This window comes from Mustela erminea, chromosome 14 (assembly GCF_009829155.1).
Source record: "Mustela erminea isolate mMusErm1 chromosome 14, mMusErm1.Pri, whole genome shotgun sequence".
NCBI lineage: Eukaryota > Metazoa > Chordata > Mammalia > Carnivora > Mustelidae > Mustela > Mustela erminea.
The window spans coordinates 78,318,053-78,337,608 of NC_045627.1; the positions used below are offsets into that span (position 1 = coordinate 78,318,053).

Sequence of the window (19,556 nt, forward strand, 5' to 3'; positions counted from 1 at the left end):
CGAGGTCTTCACTAAATTGTCACATGTGGTTTGTATCTAGAACAGGGCCTGGCTCACAGCTCTGCATAACACCTGGTGGCAGTTGTTGTCAGAGTTGTCCCTGTCTCCTGCCTTATGGCAACGCCAGAACCTCAGAGGAGTCCTCCCGGCAGGAGGGGAGATACAAACAACTAAGCAAGAACCATGCTGCTTTTTAGCTTTTGGTTCAAGTTCAACCACATCGGATAACGAGGAGGGGCAGAAGCACCAGAGGTTCAATCCAAGTCCACACAGCCAAGATACGACTCTAGAATAATTCTCAGACTCAGTATTCCCATCTGTAAAATGGGGAGAATAGAACTAATGCTCTGTGTTTCTGGGGAGATTGAGAACACATAGGAGGAGCTCACCCGAGAAGGCCTCTGATAAAGCTTGTTCCTTCCTACCGCTCCCCTCTGGTCGCCACACGCACCACACAAATCTGAAATCAAACCTCAACTCGCACCAACACGCGTCTGCGTCTGAGTCGGTTCTGGGGACAGGTTTCAGAAGATTAACAGGCTGCTGATTTGTTTCTTCTGATAGATATCTCATTTCCTCTGTTTCTGTAGATACCTTGGGTTGGAGCTACCGTGTCACGGAATTAACTCCCTCTATGATCAGTCAGTAAACTTTTTTTTATTTTTTGCCCTTTAATTTTTTTTTTCATTTCTAATGGAGACAGTAACCCATAACATAAAATCGACCACATGAACATTTTTTTAAGCCTACAGTTCAGCAGTGTTAAATATGTCTAGTAAATTTTCTTTTTTCAAAACACAACATCTCTGCATGAGGCCTAAGTGAAACAGTGGGTTTTGTTTTTTTGTCTTTAATCGTGTTGTATTTCCTTGCAGGTCTGCATTGGGCTTTAAAGGCAGGTGAGTGGTGACACGTGTTGGGAAGGTTCTAAGCACAACGGCAAGTGCTATCCAGGCTATTTTAAGTTCTTTAAACAGGAAAAGGCTCAAAAGGTGAACGATGGGCTTCCCTGGCCATAGGGACGGTTGTTTAAATAAGCTGTTTGGGGGCACCTGGGTGGCTCAGTGGATTAAGCCAGAAAAAATAAGGAAAGACAAGTTGTTCTGAACATTATTATCCCTGATATATGTGACATTTAAAAGAACGTGAGGAGCGCCTGGGTGGCTCAGTGGGTTAAGGCCTCTGCCTTCAGCTCAGGTTATGATCTCAGAGTCCTGGGTTCGAGCCCCACATTGGGCTCTCTGCTCAGCAGGGAGCCTGCTTCCCCCTTTCTCTCTGCCTGCTTCTCTGCCTAGTTGTGATCTCTGCCCATCAAATAAATAAATAAAATCTTTAAAATAAATAAATAAGCTGTTTGTTCGCCAGTGGATTTAGTACAGCTTAGAAGGGAAAGAACCCTGCCATTAATTAAACTTCCCGTTATGTTGCACTTTTCACTGGCTTTCCTTCGTGAACATCGAGCCTGCTTCATGCCTGTGATGCCCGAGATACGCTGCTTCCGTAGACACTGTGCAACTGTCCCCTCCTCTGAATCTGTGGGTCCTTCAAACACCAGCCCGCCCTCTCGTGAAGGGCCGGGCTCCTACAAATCTCCTCAAAAAGCTTTTCTTCGTGGAATTTCTTTATAGCATGTTTCCTGCTGGGAGAAAGTGCGAGCAGGTTCCTGCCGTTTTCAGCTGAGCTGACATGTTCGAAACCACACCCCCTCCTCCTGCACCCCTGCTGGACCTCGGCCCCCTCCCTCTCTCCCCTCACTCTTTCCCCCTCGATCAACCAGAAACACAAGCCAGTGTCACAACTTTCTCGGGTCCTAAATTTTCCCCAGGTCCCCATGTCTCCTCCTCCTAATCCAAAGGGCCCCCGAGTCATCGGCCTGCCTTGCTCCCTCACCTGTCCCCGGGTGGCCACAGGCACTGTAGGCACAGGGTTCCTCATTGGCTGTCTGGCCTACCGGGCGCCGAGCCCATCCCTCTGAGATCCCTGCTCTCCTGCCCGCAGAGGCCCACATCTCCGCACCTCCTGGTCCCCTTTGCTGCTGCCTGGGTCGATGAGGCGCTCCTCACTCCCTCCGTCTCCCTCCTACTCCTTCCTTCTGTCCCCTCTCGCCTCTCCCGGTGGAAGAGTTCTTTCCCAGAGTCTACTTCTTCCCTCCGCTCTGGCCCCATCTTTCTTCTCGGTTTTCGCGTTCCCCGTGTGACCCCCCACTCTCCAAGTCTCCGAGCGCTCAGACACACCTGCTTTGGGATCTGAGTCCACTGCTTCCCCAGGGCTTTCCCCCACACGGCAGGCCGTGGGGGTGCTGCGGTCTCCCCCCCTCAAATGCTGTCTCTGCGGCCATGGTATTCCGCTATTAGAAATGGCTAATTTCGTGGTCATGGATGGCTCCCCATGACTCAAGTAGTTCGTTAGCTTGGCCTTCGAGGCTTTGCACGATCTCCACCCAAGCTTGCTGTTCCCACAGGACCCCGTGGCCTTGCCCTTCTCTCATCCCAGACTGGTTGCTTTCCAGAGCTGTCTGCTGTGTTCTTCCCCCCTGCGTTCCTCCTGCGCCATTCCACCAGCCCGAAACACACACTGTTCCAGCTGCCGCCGCTGAGGGGCCCCTGATGCACCTTCTCCAGGGAGCCTTCCCTGCTTGCCGCCCGTTGGGCAGAACCTCTGCCTTCACCAAACCCCGAACACCCACAGTGACCCCCTCACAACACCAATCCGCTGACTACATGACCACATACTCCTTCATACTCTGCTTACTACAATGCTGCCAGAACCTGCCCAGGATCGGGGACACAAAAAGTACTCAAAAAAAGAAGAAGAAGCAGGTGCTTGAATGGATGAAAGCAGGGTTACATTCTCACGTCTGTTTCCCTCAGGCCCTATTTCTAGAACTCTATTCTATTTTTAGAGTTCACTAAATTTCTTCTAGTGATCCCATAATACCAAATGCTTCTCAAGTTCCCAATTCTTTCTGGATGGAGCTCAGTACGTGAGGCTCTTTATGCATCTGACCCCCAGCCGCTTGTCACCATGCCCACAGGCAGAGACACTGAGTGGCCAGCTGTAGCCACCTAGAAGGTAGCCAATCCCTCCCCATCCAGGGCCTGACTGCACAGACTTTGCAATAATCGTCCAAGGCGCTCACTCAGGCACCAGCTTCTCCCCTGGGGTCTGGGAGGTCAGGGAGGAGAGATGGCAGCAACCCTTTACCAAGAGCCTACTGGGCCCCGCCCCGAGGGAGGTGCCTCGTGTCTGGTTTAATATCCAGCAACCCACGAGGTACACAACCTGCCCCACTCTTCCAGGTAGGAACGCGGGTATTGGAGAAATCAAGCACCTCGCCCGAGACCCGCCAGCTGCCACAGGTGTCTCCTGAGATATAATTCATATGCCATAAAATTCTCCTTTTCCCAGTGTATTCACAAGGTTATGCAACCGTCACACTCTCTAATCCCGTCACCCCAAAGAGAAGCCCCATTCCTATTAGCAGACACTCCTGTGCCGTCCCTCAGCCTGCGGCACTTGCCAATCTGCCTCCTGTCTCCGGGGATTCACCTGCTCTGGACATTTCTTATGAATGAAATCACACAGAACTGACTGGCTTCTTTCGCTCAGCGTAATGTCGTCACCGTTTCTTTATGTGGTCGCAGGCGTCCGTGATTCATTCCTCTCTATGACTGACTGACATCCCCTTGTACGGAAAGACCCACTTAGGGACCCTTCCACCCACCGATGGACATCCGTGTTGTCTCCCCTTTTTAGTTCTTACAAATGCTGCTGCTGGAAACACTCACAGACAGGTTTTCATGGAAATACGCATTTTTCCTTTCTCTTGGCTGTATACTGAGGAGCAGAGTCACTAGGTCATGTGGTACTCTTACGTTTAACCTTTGAGAAACTGCCAGATTTTTCTATAGCAGCTGCCCTACTTCCCATTCCCGCCAGCAGGGGCACGAGGGTGCATCCTGTTTTCTGAATGGAAATCCTACATTTCCTCCCTCGAGGTCGCCTCTGCTCCCGACTGGCCGGGGTGCCTCCCCCTGCCACAGGGCCCTGGCACATGCCCTACCTTCAGCGCCTGCTCCTTGAAGTACTGTAGGGCGTATGCGAAGATTTCAAGGGCTTTGACTTTCTTGCCGTTTGCCGCCGTTAGGTCTGTATCCATATTGAGGTCCTAGTCGGGGAGAGGAAGGAACAGTAAGACGGGGGAGCAGAGACGCGCCTTCTGGCTTCGGGAACTCCTACCTGGAGGTCTGGGAAAGTCAGCGAGCCATATTTCTGTTTCCTGATACTTGGTAGACTAGGATAGTGTGTCCCCTGTTCTCCCCCAGTAAGGGTCCTGGCAGCATCACCCCCTTCCTGTGGCGGGGGTCCCGGCTGCTCCCTTTAGCCCCTACCTCACACTTCTCCCTCTCTCCCTCCTTCCCTCTCATTCTGTCTCCCCTGGATCCTCACGAAGCAGAGGTTTCAGGGAGGTGACAGAGCCCAGGAGGAGAGAAAGGCAGCAGGCACCCCTGCTGATACAGCTGACACACTATGACACACTATTTCCACACTCGGACACTCACAGTCACCTCAGGAGCCTCCCTCCCAGAGGCCTAAAGCATCCCGCCAACCTGCCGACGCACTGAGCAGACAGGAAGCTTTCACTCCCCATGAGCTGCAACCAAGTCGCGCCAACAGAAGAGCTCCTATTTTAAGGTTTGTGCTTAACCCTCTTGGGAGTGCAGCACCGCCGCCTGCCTTCTCCACCAGAAGCCAAAGCAGCCCGGCTGGGAGGCGCTGGCCACACTGGGGTCATTCAAAAATGACCAGAAAAGTGCTCACAGCATGGCAATGGGCAGACAGTGGGGCGGTCATCAGGAGGAGGCCCCCAAGGCAGCCGGAACCCAGAGGCTCCTTACTACCAGAGGCTGCTCCTACCAGAGGCTCCTTACTACCAGAGGCTGCTCCTGCCAGAGGGAAAAACAAAAACCACCCCCCAAGTTGGTCCAGCCGGGTAAGGAGGCTTTGCCTTTAGAGCATGAAGGGGACAAAGAGACTGAACCAGCCTCGCGGAGCCTGTCCGGTGTTCTGACCCATCGGCATGAGCTCCTCTTCCCAACCAGCCCCCCCACCCCTGCTGCTCAACAAAGACAACCCCAATATGGGGAGGCAACTCCCAGGCTCAGAAAGGGGGCTGACCACCAGGCAGCCATAGGGCTGTTCGGCAGCGACTCCCGTCGGGTGAAACGGGCAGGAGGCATTTGCAGCAGGAGCCTGTCTGCTTCACAGAGAGAGAGCCACGCCAATGCACCCAGAGCCTTGGAGGCAGGGTGCTGGCTGCTGGGCTTCCCTTCACGTGTGTTTGTACCTGCAAACACGCAGACCAACGAAAGCAATCACAATGGGAGCCAGCAACCGGCTGGAACTTTCTCGATACGAGCACCGCTCAAAGAGCTTGAGGTAGCTAGATTCCTTTAATCCTTCCACCAACCCTGTGAAGAAGGCCCTGTCAGGGTTTCTATTTCACACAGGGCCCAGAAAGGTTAAGTCACTGGGATTAAGCATCTTGTGAGTGTCAGAGGCAGGATTTAAATCCAGGCGGTGCGGTCCCAGCGTCCGTGGTCCTAAACACCATCGACGCCCCGAATCTCTAAGTACCAAGAATTAAGGAAAATCTGTGGGATACAATGCCCAAACTGAAAAAATCCTATCCTGTGATCCAAACTTTTCCATGAAGCTTGGGGGAGGGCCTCGAGGATGAGGACCGCTTACAGGATACCGGCATGCTGGGAACAGAGCTGCTTGGCAAGCTGAGCCACCAATGCATTAGGCACCTGTTTCCTTCTAAACTTGTTAGCTAATCGCCTCTGCCCTGGGTTCCCCAAATGCCCTCAGCCCCTGAGGCACACCTACAGGACCCCCGGGTTTCCCAACAACCCAGCAACTGCGGAGGGACCTCCCGGCCCCCGAGGAGATGGTGAACACCAGCAGGTGTCTGCCCTGACCGATCAGTTGCCAAGGCACACATGCTGTTAAACATTCTGAATATCCCTCCGCCCGTGTGTGTATCAGAAAGTGCCGTGTATTGTGCAAAAGTGTCTTTTGCTCCAGGTTGTTTCCAAAATCAAGGTAAATGGATGTTACTTTCTGCTCGGGTGAGACCTGAGGGTTTCCTGGGTTGGGAAGACCTCGGGGCCGGAGGGAAGGTTGGCTCTCCAGTGCAGAGGACGTGGGGACCAGGGAGAGGCTTGCTTACCCCAGTGGTATGCAGCTTCATCTTGAACTTCTCCAGGTACAGCCACTGCTTGGCCTCGTTGGGATCCAGGTCATGGTAGAAGTCCCTGGCGGCATACCCGAAGCTGTGGAACTTCCTCTCGGGAGTCAACAAGATGGTGGTCGGAGTCTTCTGGTTGGACACCCCGGGGTCGCCCCCTTCCCATCGCCTGACACCAAGGAAAGGCAGAGGTTATGGGACCTTCCTTCAGAGTCGCAGTTCAGGCCCACTGGTGAGAACACCTACTGTATGCACGATTCTCCCAGATGTGGCAGCTCACGGGAGCTGCGACAGGTATGGAGCTCATGGGAGCTGCAACAGGCACGCTCTGATTCCGTTGGTTGAGGGGTGATCAGAGCCACGATTTCAGTCAGAAAGAAAGAGGAAAGGGGCAAGCACCAGGGTCTTCTTCAGGAGAAGGTCTGCTTCGATCATCCACTCAGCATTTACTGAGCACCTACTGTTTGCCAGTGCTGGCGACCCAGACCTGAAAACTTTAGGTCTCTGTCTAGGATGTTATGTCCTTTTTTTGGGGGGGGGGGTCTGTTTTTTTAACTTGCAAGCCGTCAAAACAAATGTATAGTCAGCTTGTGTCCTCTCTAAAACAAGGTAGGGTATAAACCAATGCATAAATGCCTGCCTTACCGCAGGGGAACGAGGGACCCATGAAATACCCTAGGGGTCAGAGAAGGCAGAGGTGCCGGAGGGTAGGGCAAGGGGAGGAATGCAGGGCTCAGGAGAGACTCAAAGGACTGACAGAGAGCTGCCGGGATCTTGAAGGAGGGAAGGGCACTGCCGGCTGCTCAGAGGTAGGAGAACATGGGGCTTGTGCAGGGTTGCTAAGTGACTGGGCAGGGTGGAAATGGAGCATGTAAAAGGGAAGTGTGAGAAAATCTAAAGGTTGGAGGGCAGGGGCATGGCAGAATCAGAGCTGTGGGTGACCAGAGCACGCTGAACTAGACGGGAAGCCGGGAGACTGAGCAGGAGGCTCAGGCCTTGTCTGGGAGCGGAGGCGAGGAGGCTCCAACAGGGTAAAAGAAAGGTGTGGAGGTGGACAAGCCGTCCCGAGAGAGAACTGAGCCACGTGGCCATGGTGTGAGTAGGAGGAGAGGTACCAGAAGCCTCCACGTGGGAGCCAGAGGAGAAAGCCCTCTTCCTGGGAACCTGGAGCCCTCACCAAGGAGGCCACAGGGAACAAGGGACTCCAGGTGAACCTGCTGGCATGGAACTCCCCGGAGGGGGCAGGAGATGCAAGCCTGGTGTCCACAGGAGAGATCCAGGAGGAGAGAGACTTGGTGCCTCCCTACTGGGTGACAGCCCCGGTGACAAGGAGGCAGGAGGGCCCTGATGGGAACTGTGAGGGGGGAAGGGACTACGTCCTGCAAGGCTGGATACTGAAGAGACGCCAGAAGAGAGAGGGGGTTACAGACAGGCAGGCAGAGAGGAGGGGAGTCTGTCCTGGAGCTGATGAAAGGTAGGGCGGAGGTAGGTGGGGCCCCAGAGAAGCTTCCTTCTTCTCTTAGGTAGAAAGACAAAGAACCGGAAGGAGTGGAGAAGGCAGGTGGTTCGGTGCCTTTCCTTCCTCCTCGAGAAGGCAGGAGAAGCCACGGCTGCCAAGGTGGCCAGGATGCGCTCTTCTCTCCCAGGTCCCGACTCTGCAGCTGCCCCCCGTCCCAGCCCTGTGTTGCCATGAACCACAGGACCACAGGAGCCTCTGGTGGCAACACCGTATCCCAGAGGAAGCAGACCTCTTTCCCTGGCCGGCTGGGAAGGTGGTAGAGCGCCTGGCAGGACTTGTACCTGCTCCCGACATGGCATCATTAGGCTTCAGGAAACCGTCCCAACCCAGGTGGACAGCCAGCCTGGCTCAGCCATGCAGCTGGGTCTGGAATCGTCCCCTGGCAGCTTCCCCTGTCAAAGCTCCATCAAGACGCAGGCTTCTTCCCAGGGAGCCAAGGTCGCCATGATGAGCGCACCGAGACCCTGGGTTCTTCCCCACCCCAGTCGCCAGGCGCCCAGGCGCTCCCCACACGACCGCTCACAAACAGACTTTCTGTTACCATCAACCACGGACATTTTCACGAGGCAATAAACCTCCAGAGTTTTTTCCCCTTCCAAATTTTATTCCTTCATTCCTATTAAAATAAAAAAAAAAATTGAACTTTCTCCACCATAATTGTGTCAGTCTGTGTCAAGGTTAACGTGTTCTGGTTGAAATAAAATTCAGGTAGGGCCTCCCTCCAAAATCTCTACAAGAATGGAGATGATGTCTCGAGAGGTCTGAGCGCTGCTGATACTGTGGGGATCCCCCCCCCGCCTCCCCCGAGCAAATGCAATGTTATTTCTTTTCTTCTTCTTCTTTTTTTCAATTTTCACTGCAAGACTATCCCTTCAAAATACCATTTCTTAAAACAACTATGTAGAGGCTGAGAAACACTGACTCCAGCTTCTGATAGCATGCTCGTCTCCCTTCGAGGTTTCCATTTCCGGGAACGGCAGAGAAGACCTCACAGCAGGTGCCTCGCTACCCAGAGGCAGAACCCTGGTGGTGACTGAGGGAGAGGGCTCTGCTATCATCAGGGTTCTCTACTAGAACTGGCTTTTTGTTATTTCCTGATAATATAACACAGCAGGTGTCTGGAGCCCCTTAGGACAACCCGACCAAGATTGGGGTTGGGGGTCACTTTTATTATGACCTCTGTTTTAAGCAACACACTACAAAAATGCATAAGATCTTAATCTGGGAGCTATCACTAATTCCACAATTGCCAGTTAAATGAGTTCCAAAGCCGATCACAGGGTATCTTCAGAGCCATCCTTGGATTTGGAAAATCAGGGAGATAAAGCCCTGACCCCCAAAGCTTCGAGGGGCCCCAGACTCTGCAGGAGAGCATGCACCAGACTGGAGGAGCCTGTGTGGGTGCCCCGACGGACCAGCATCCTCACAGACAGTCCATCACGCGTGGATGAGGAGGACGAGAGGGTGTTGTAGGCGGCTGTGTGCATGGCGGGGCGAGGCGGAGGAGGCCCGCGGTGTACGAGCACACAGCATGTCCTAAGAGACCCCAGGCTACTCCAGTGACCCTATAGGTTGACCTGGCTGAAATTCCCCCCAACTCTGCTTTCTGGTTACTATCATTTGAGGACTAGCACCTTCCCTGTTTACATTTTACTGTGTATTAAGCTTGAAGGCAATCTCATTTCACACATACACACACTCAGGGAGACAGACACCGATATTACCCCCATTTCACAGATGAGGAAACAGGTTTAGAAGGTCCAGCAACTGCGCAAGGTCGCACAGTGTGTGGCCGGGCGGACGCCTGGGACCTCCTCCATCATGGCAAGCTGCCTACAAGTCAGCACCCTTCCCTGGGCTGCGTGCTGGAATAACCGGGGTCAGGTTTCGAACACGCCATCTAGGCCCTTCCCTAGACCCACTGAGTCAGAATTAAACTAATGCTTTTCCAGACCAGGAACCTGGAGTCCAGAGATGAGAGAGGGCTCAGGGGCACAGGGGGTCTGGGGCGGAGCTGGGCCAGAATCCAGGACCCGCCTACAAAATGCCATTCACCTGCTTCTTAGGCAAATCCCCCTCCCCTGCCCCAGGGCCCTCCTCCAAGTCTCCACAGGTGCAGTGATGGCACCCCCACACCGCCCTCCCTACCCACAGCGCTCACCTCATCACGTGGATACATTCTGGCTCCTTGGTGAAGCTGTAGGCGTAGCCGCTGGACGTGGTTCCGAAGTCAATGGCCACCACCACCAGAAACGTCTGCTGCTCCGAGACGTTCGGGTCAGCATCATTCTGCGGACATTCGAGGTAAAGCATGAGGGGCGGGCGGGGGTGGCCGAGCCTGGCCTTCCACTCTGCCCAGGTGTGCACCCACTACAGACAGAATACTGGCTCAAGTGTGCCACAAAGTGAGCCCCACGGAGAGAGCGGGCCGGCCTCAGCCCCCACCCAAGGGGCTCCAGGGAAAAATGGAGGTGCCCCCTGAGCAGAGGCCCGGGCGTCCAGGGTGAAGACACCTGCCCACAGCCTGCCCACCAGCCCCTTTATCAATTGCTTGTGAACTTGACTAATTATGGAAAGTCCATCCAGTCTGGAAGCCCAGTTGTTCCCCTAGTGACACAACCTTTCCCTCACTGCCCCCTCCCCCGAATTCCCACGTAGACACGGCCCAGAATGCTCTGCCAGCTGTGGCCTTGCCACGTCTCTAGTGACCACTCCATCTGCTCAGGCGTGTTGTGTGTGGGAGGAGGGCTTTGCGTGCCAGGGACCCTGGCCACGTGATCCTGGCAAGTCGCGTCCCCTCAGGGGACACAGCCTTTCCTCAACATCAAGTGAGTGGATCAGGCCATTCCAGGTTTCCAAACCTTTTTTTAAAGCAGTGTAGACTTTTTTTTATATCTCCAGAACTTCATGTTATAAACCCATAGATGTCGGGCTTGACACGTACTGCTTAGAGCAGGGGGTGAGAGCCCCACCCATCTGGCCTCTTGTCATACGGTTCCTCCTTCCCCACACACCGCAAGGTGACCCTGAAGCTCTTATGGGGGCCCCTCAGGGTGCCGTCTGGAAAGCCGCAGTGTGAGGACGGGCGCTAGGAGGCCAGCTCCCCAGGGTTCCCAGGACGGAGGGAGTTCCAGGACACTGAGGGAGGTGACAGTTACAGGAAAACCAGGGCAAGCTGGTGCCCCCGCCTAGCGGAGCCTCTGGCAAAGTGACCCCTCCCAGGGCAATTTTCTCTGGTCGGCTACGTGGAAGTCCCTTGAACAGCTGCCCCACAAAAATCGGCCTTTTCAGTGAGGGGTCAGGTGGCAGCAAAGCCCAGTCTGCAGTCCCCTGCCCAACTAGGTCGCCTCCCTGGGCCGGCCAATGCAGAAGCCAGCCCAGCCACAGAGTCGTGGACTGGAGTGCTTTTCACTGATGCCCCGGCCAGAGCTGGCGCTCGCTGCTGAAAAGATGCCTCACCGTCTCTGGGCCCTCGAGCTCAACGGGTCCTCCCGCCCTTCCTGCTAATGCACACAGGCCAAAAGCCCCCGAAGCACCAGCCACACCCCAGAAAGCCTTTCCAGGCCCAGGGTGGGGAAGGGCTTGGTGGGCTCACACGGCCAGTCCCCAGGACCATGCACTCCCCGCCCACAAAGACGAGCGGCTGCCCAGCAGCCTGGATCGTGAGAGCAGATCCAGAAAGCAAAGATCGTCAGCACACAGCCCTGCACATAGAGACACATCTCTTACCGCGATATGGGAAGGAGACAGCGGTGTTATCCCTGTGTCCCCCAGACTCCGGGCTGGAGAGGAATATGCAGACGTGGGGGCTGTTTCTGAAAGGAAAGACAAAGGCCTCCTTAGAAGTGATATGGGCTGAGCCCCGGGAAGCCAAACCCCAGCCAAACAAGTATGGTCTGTCTGTTCGGGCACTCCCTTGTGTTCGGTACTTAGAGCCAGATGAAACATTCTTCCTCTCCCCGTGACCACCAGGCCTCTCACCAAGTCCCCCCCAGGGCCTGCTTGGCGGAGACCTTCCCGACCCCCACATGGCCTCACTCCAGGCGTGCGCTCTCCCAAGAGTCGGAACCTCACCTGAGCCCAGCCATGGACCGGATGAACCTGAGCAAATGTTTGGATGCGTTTTTTGGGAAGAGGTTCCAGGTTCCTTGCCTTACCCCAGAGATTAACAAGCCCCATTACAGGAATACAGGACAGGCGTGCAGCGTCCAGAAAGAACTTCCTTGCTTAGTGGACACATCCGCTCCTCCCCGCCTCTAGCAGGAGGCCGCATCACACACAACGTGGGAACTCATCTCTCTTCAGTGATCCTGCCGGCTCTGGCATCCGGTTAAGAGAAACCATGGCAGAAAGTCAGGCAGGCTAGTGTCCCCGCACCCCATGCCTAAGGCCCCACAACACACATGAGGTCAAACCAGAGAAGAGGCAACAGCCAAGCCGCCCAGACATCATTATGATGATGGACCTGCTGGCCTCGCCATTATGCAGGCACCGACATTTGTCCTGACACCTTGCCGGGGCCCAGTGGCCTTCCTCCAGGAATGAGGACCCAAGGAGAAGTCACACTGTCCCTGCTGGGAGCTCCATGCTGGTCTCCTCGCCCGCCACCTAGGACTGGCAGGGCAGCAGAGCATGGACTGTGAGCGACCCTGGGTACCCACAGATTGCCAGGGCCCACTGGGGTGCTCTGCAAACATTGCCCAGCTAGTACACAGCCTAATCCTGGGAGGGAAGAACTGGGAAGCTTGCTCAAACATACTGATGGTCAAGGAAACCCAGAGGGCGTGAGATGTCTGAGAAAGTCCTGCTTCTAGGGGAGCACAGCAGTGGTTCCATCAGCCTTTGCTCTCAGATCACTCTGGTTAATCCCACACACTTACTGGTTTTTGTTTTTTCCTGCTCCGTGAGAACTCAAAGAGCATCATTACCGTAGGTACCAAATGGGCTGAGGGAATGAAGTGAATCATGAAAGGGTGAATGTGAGCCTTCAGATCTGCACAGCCACCTCCACTCCCTGCAGACATCTGGTCTCCCTTCTCCTGGGGAGGATCCAGTTCCAAACCCTGGGAGAAACTCACAGAAGCGAGTCGTTACAGAGACCCAAAACCAACTTGCAGGGCAAGGGACTTCCAGTCCTTTCTCCAAAGAAGACACAAAAATGGCCAATAAGCATGTGGAAAGATGTTTAACGTCATTAGTTACCAGAGAAATGCAAATCAAAACCACAATGAGGTAAGGCTTCACACCCACTAAGATGGCAGCTATAAAAAGGAAAGAAAGAAGTAACAAATGTTGACAAGAATATGGAGAAACTGGAACCCTTGTAGATATCCAGTGGGAGTGCAAAATGGTGCAGCTGCTATGGAAAAATGGTTTAGTGCTTCCTCAAAAAGTCAAATGTAGAATTACCATATGACCCAGGAATTCCACGCATAGGTATCTACCCAAAAGAACAGAAAACAAGGATTCAAACAGACACTTAAATGTACACATTACTGTGATATTATTCATAATATCCAAAAGGTAGACACAAGCCAAGTCTCCGTCAACAAATGAGTAAACCAAATGGGTGTGTCCATACAATGTAATATTACTTGGTTGCAAAAAGGAAAGAAGTTCTTGGGCACACTATTGCACAGAGGAACCTAGAAAACATTACGCCAAGTAAAATAAGCTGGACACAACAGGACAAGTTTTGTATAATTCCACATACATGAAATATCTAGAACAGGCAAGGTCAGAGAGACAGAAAGCAGATCAGACGTTACCAGGGGCTGGGAGGGAGGAGGAAGAAATGAGGAGTGCTGAGTTTTTATTCTGAGTGAGGACAATTACTGGAAATAGGGATGATGATGGTTTATAACACTGTGAACGCAATTAATGCCCCTGATTTGTACACTTAAAAATGGTTAAATTAATGTCCCTGATTTGTACACTTAAAAATGGTTAAAAGTGCAGATTTTGTGTCATATATACTTTTTCATAATAAAAAATTTGCATTTAAAATACTCAACTTGCTCATCTTAGAGGGAGAGCAATTTCTGATTCCTAGGAGCACCCATGGCTTGGTACTCTTGAAAAGGGAACAGAGACGTAAGCCCAGCCCCTGGCCCAGCCTGCGGAAGTCCACCTTCTTCGCTAATCTCTTAGCCAAGGGCACTCCCCTTCCATAAAGCAGGGGGACTCCAGCCTCGCTGCTAGGGAGCACTGCCAGATGGTCCTTCCCACCTGTCGGCGAGAAGTCTGCCCTGCCCACGGTCCCTTGGGCAGGCTGCAGAGAGATGCCATCCAGCAGTGAACCACCTTCCTTCCACCTGCTACCTGTGAGGCCTGCGGCCATGTGTCCACATTTGCACAGAAGGTCTTGGAAGACACCAAATGTCTAATTGCCCAGTAAATCTGGTGTTGGCAATTAGCAAACAAGCTATTATCTGCAGACAAACCATCCACCCCGCTGTCTGCTCGGTCCTAATTATCCCATCACTCGGCTCTTCTCAGAGCACGTCCCAGTGATTGCAGAAGAGCATGTGTTGGGCCACACGTTGAACACATGCCTTGGGCCCCCCGAGGACTCCAGGATATGTGAGGACAAGAACCAAGGCTTTTCTCGGTTCTCCCTGCCCCTCCCCCACCCAATTCCTTGCTGATCACTGAGCCAGGCCTAGAGGTGATTGACCCTCATGGACTTCCTCCATCAGAAGTGAAAATGCAGCTGTACCACGTGATGGCTTAAAACTGATTTGCATAGAGGAGTAACATTTTTAGAGATGCGTAGAAATCCAACAACATATCATGCATGCCCCCATTTAGAGCTCTGCATATCCCATATCAAAGACAACTTGCCAGTTAAGGTGTACCAGCCCCCCACAGGAATACACAGAGCCAGGACTGACAACTGTGTTCTTTTAGCTAACCATTTAGGATGTCCAAATGGTGCTCAAAAATTCGCGGAGGGTGGGAGGTTGGGGGAACCAGGTGGTGGGTATTGGAGAGGGCACGGATTGCATGGAGCACTGGGTGTGGTGCAAAAACAATGAATACTGTTATGCTGAAAATAAATTTAAAAATTAAAAAAAACAATTCGTAGGGAAAAGAATATGGAAAAGGCTATTTCAGGCCCAGAAGGGTATGGGCAGTTTCTAGTGTCCTAATCTTCTCCACCAATCCAGGGAGCTCTCATTCAACAGTAAGTCATCAGGAATAAACACAACGGGGTCAACAGAATATTATCTATTGATCTATGGCTATTTGACAGATCTGAGATAACAGACAAGGGAGAAAAGTTGATATATGGAATGTCTATAGGCTCAAGGGACCTACTGTGTGTCCAGGCTACCAACCACTTCCACACTGGCCATTACACTACTGTTACTTACACGTACCAGTTACTTACACGTACTTTTATGTAAATGTTCCTTACACATACTGTTAATTACAGCAGTGTAATGTTAAGGTAATGTTACATTCCACAGTAAAAAATACCAGCTGTCACTGACTGTGATCAAAGCCAATACAATAACACCTGCCCCGTGAAAACACCCGCCTACATGATATTTCAGTTCAAGGACACACTGAGGGCCTGAGCACATGGGGGACGGACAAACAAGGCAACAAGGATAGAGATTTTTAGAGTGCAGGCTTGGGGGCCAGAAAGGAAGCTGATGGAAAGAGAATTGAGACCCATCTGTGGAGGTAGGGAGAAAAGAATAGCAAAACAGACATGAAAGAAACACAGTCCGCTAGTAAGTATGGTCAAGGGCAGAGCAGAGGGATCTGGGAGTTCTAAGAAACACCTACTGCACCGTTCCAGCCACGTTACATAGACGTTACACAGACACTCACAGCGTCTTCCACGTCCCCCCGAAATGCGGTAACACAGAGGGAGCTGATGATTTCACGTCACAGAATCAGAAAAACACCGATCATTTCAAGAATGCAAACCATCTGCCACAGAAGGATGGTCAAGCTGAAGAGAAAGACACCTGACTCTTTCTAGTAAACCCACAGAAAACAATTGTCAGCTCTCCTTTGTTATTCGTTTCAAATAATTTAATGTCACTTCTGTCTTGTGTATTTACTATGCGAATTTTTTTTTTTTTTTTTTTTTTTAGTTTGTGGGAATACAAAAATAATTTGATGGGGATGTTTCTAGGTTCACTCAATCCAGGACCCATGTCCCAACACATTCTTCAACCAAGTCACTTTTAACATAATTTTTGCAGCAAAGAGGGGTATGAAAATATCTTTGCAGCGAAGAAGAGGATATAAATAAGAGTCTGACTCAACCGACGAGTCTCCTGCCACAGGAATTTTTTTTTTAGAAGCCCAAACCAGATAATGGAGAAGAAACTAGTGGAACTATACTAGGTTAATACTCATCACTTGACTTAGGGGTGTGAGAATGAAGACACAGATTTTGTCATGGTTCCCGTTATAAAATGCCAGACATGTGAAAATCAGACACATTTTTATTTGCTCCTGGCTCTAATGCCTTTAATCAAAGCAGATGTTCGTAAAATAAAAAACAGCCTTGATAAGAAACGTCAAAGCTAGCCATAATTCTTGAACCTGCTTGTCATCCTTCTCTGCTGGAGACATTAGTCAGCAAATGGCGGTGAGCAGAACTGTAGACTTCCCGAGATATATAAAATTGATCTTGCTCCATAAATAAAACATTTTTTAAAAAATGAAGAGAGAACCCTTGGGCTGACTCTCTTCCCCAAGGCTCTAGGCTCATGTGACATGACAATTGGTCTCAACAATGGTGACTCCCCAGCTTTTCCGAACAGGCCCTCTTTCCAGCTGCCAGATTTATGTCTCTATCAAACAAATGCTCAATTTCAAAAGGATTTTTAAGGTCTGGTCCTTACGGTTTAAGAAATGCAATATATATTTTCATTTCTTTCCCCTCCTAGCTGTGAGATAACGGGTATTTGCTGACAATTGCCTAAAATCAGGCTATTTTAGAAAAGCTCTTCCTTCCTTTCTCACTCTCCTTATATGCCCTCCCTGCACTGTCATCTTTGAAAATTGATTAGTTCAAGGTCATGTGTAGGTTACAGGCAAAAAGTCTTTTAAGAAGGAAAATAAAAAAAATTTATTATCCTATAACAGGCGTCACGGCTAGCTGAACTAATGCATTATTACTGTAAGCTGAACTTCCATTTCAGTAAATAATTTATGGGTTTTTTTTTTTTTTAATCACCATGGTTGATGTCCAGAGTAAATGGAAATTTTATTGGCATGAACTGGAAGACCCTCCTGGTTACAAAGAACACCGAGTGTAAAATAGCTGCTCTCCAAATGCTAAATAATAAGTATGGAAAGGAGTATTTATAGTGGCAGAAGCCACAGCACCATGACAGCCGAGAGCGGCGGGCTGCACTGGGCCCCTTCTGACACGGGGCAGAATCTTCCAGCTATCTGCCCCCCGGGACGGCTTGGGAGATGAGGTGTCCCAGTGAGGGAAAACTGGAACATCTGGATTTCTGGAGAGACAGGGAGCCCCACAAGTCCCTGCAAGCCCATACCATGGTTTGGCGGGGGTGGGGGGGGCGCGCGTGTAGGGGGAGATCCACACGCACATGTGCGCCTGGGACATTGCTATGGGAGGTGAGGAAATGGGTTTCTAGATCAACAGTTCTTCCTACTAACCTCCATGAATTACACCTAGCAATCTCACAGCCCTGACCCCTGGAACCAGCATTTGGAGGGGCTCCACCAGATCACCCCACGCACAGTACTGAGATACTTCTGTCCACCTGGCTTCTGTTCCATGGACCCTGGAGTCGTCTGAGCAGGGCTATGTTTCACTTCCTCTCTGGCTCCTCAGCTCCTGACTTTCACAGGCATTCAATAAATGTGGAGTAGTTGGATGGATGGATGGATAAAAGAATGGAGAGATGGATAGACGGACAGATGGATAAAAGGATGGATAGAAGCATGGACAGATGGATGGATGGATAAAAAATGGAAGATGAGTGGGTGGACAGGTAGGCGGCTAGAGAATTGAGTGGATGGACAGATGGATATTTGTGAGAGTGGATAAAAGGATGCATAGTTGAGTGGATAGATGGATGGGTGGATGGATGGGTAAATGGACAGATGGATGTTTCTATGTACCCCCAAAAGTGGATTCAGTGAATATGCACAGATTTGAAGGGTCACAGAGGTCTTTCCCAACTGAGGCATTGACCCCTCTGAGTCAGGATATTGGTAACACATGTGCTGAGTTACCTGCCTCCAACAATGTGTGACCAGCTCTCAAAGCACTCAGACCTGCTTCTCTCCTTAGACATCCCCTTTGGTCAGTGCAACCACCATGGCTCCCAGATAGAGTCCTAGACTCCTCCCTCCCTTCCCACTGCATTCTCGAGCCAAGTCATTCCTGTGAGAGATTCTTAGCATCTCTCACATTCACTCCCTCCTCTGGAACTTCACCACCAAGACCTTGGTCCAGATCCTGCTGACACTTACCAGGGCTCCCGCCCAGCATCCCCGGGGTTCCCTTCTCCAGGTCTACCCCCTCCAAGTCATGCTTTCCTGCAGGCAGAGCCATCTGGTCAAACCAAGATCTCATACAACCTTCCCATTGTCAGGCCCCTCAATTCCCAAGGCCAGCAAAACGAAGTCTAGCCTACCACCGGCACCAGGCCCTTGGAAGTCCATCCTCACCTCCCTCTGTGGCCTCTCCTTCTTCCATGGCCCCCCTTTCCTGGCCATACCAAGCCTTTTCACAGAGCCTGGAACATCTGTGCTTGCTCCCACCCCATACTATGCCAGGAGGGCACCCCACTTCAGCAGTAACCTCCAAAAGTCAGCCCCCTCTGTTTGAGGGAGCAGAGTCTTCCTGTCATCCTCAGCAGGGAGGAAAGAAGACCTTGGTCATCTGCACCATGGGATCAACAGGCAAAACTCAGGCTGGGGGAACCGCTAGGGCAAATGCCAGGTCTCTCCAAGATGTAAGTTACAAAGGAAATATACAGGAAAGGAGGGGAAACCTACAGATCAAATAGTCTCAGACTCCTGCAACAGAATGACCAAGAATGCTTGTTAAAACAGATGGCTGGCCCCAACCCCACCCTAAAGTCTCTACTCCGACAAGTCTGGGACCACTGAAAATTTGCATTTCTAATGAGGTTCCCGGGTCATCCCGATCAGACCCAGAGACTGAATCCCACAGCTTAAAAGACACTTAAGAGACATCATGACCCCTGTTGTTGCAATCCATGGACCAACACTGGATCGTGATTCAAATGAACAAAACAAGAGCAAGTAGAGGGGGCAGAGAGGGCCACCAGCTCGGGGCGCAGGGTGGCCCTCGAAACCAAGAGAGCTTAGGAACAGAAGAACAAAGACAGAGTTGGCTCTTTGGCTGTTGCTCATAGAGGGATGACAGGAAAACAAGCGGCTCCCGATGGTGATGCAGAACGTGGGCAGGCTGGGCAGCTGGAGAATGCACAGGTGTGAATGCTCCCCTCTCTCTGGACACAACTTCTCCCTCTGTGAAGTGGGAATCCACATTCCCAGGGACGCCATTTCATTGAAACAAAGGACATAATTCATGGGAAACCCTCTGAAATGAATAACGGCCCCGCCCACCATCTGTTGCATTCCTGACTGGGGTCAGCTATTTATGTACAGTTTTGACTCTGGGCTCTAGTACAAGTTTATTCAGACTCACATGGTTAATCTGAAATTGTTAGAGATGTACAAAACCCAGAAATCTATCAGGAAAACCATCACTGTCAACCATCTCCCAACGTGAATTTCATGTCGAGCTCC

General features: G+C 51.6%; 1 protein-coding gene across 2 annotated transcripts in view; it reads right to left on the reverse strand.

Moving 5' to 3' along the window:
• HSPA12A (heat shock protein family A (Hsp70) member 12A) overlaps positions 1–19,556 on the reverse strand; it is a 154,774-nt gene that overhangs the window by 21,866 nt on the left and 113,352 nt on the right. For both annotated transcript variants that reach the window (XM_032311922.1, XM_032311924.1), the window contains 4 exons: positions 11,502–11,587; positions 9,934–10,061; positions 6,236–6,422; positions 4,064–4,168 (listed from right to left, as the gene is read on the reverse strand). In XM_032311922.1, coding sequence (XP_032167813.1) covers positions 4,064–4,168; positions 6,236–6,422; positions 9,934–10,061; positions 11,502–11,587 — 506 coding nt within the window. The remainder of the gene's footprint in view (positions 1–4,063; positions 4,169–6,235; positions 6,423–9,933; positions 10,062–11,501; positions 11,588–19,556) is intronic.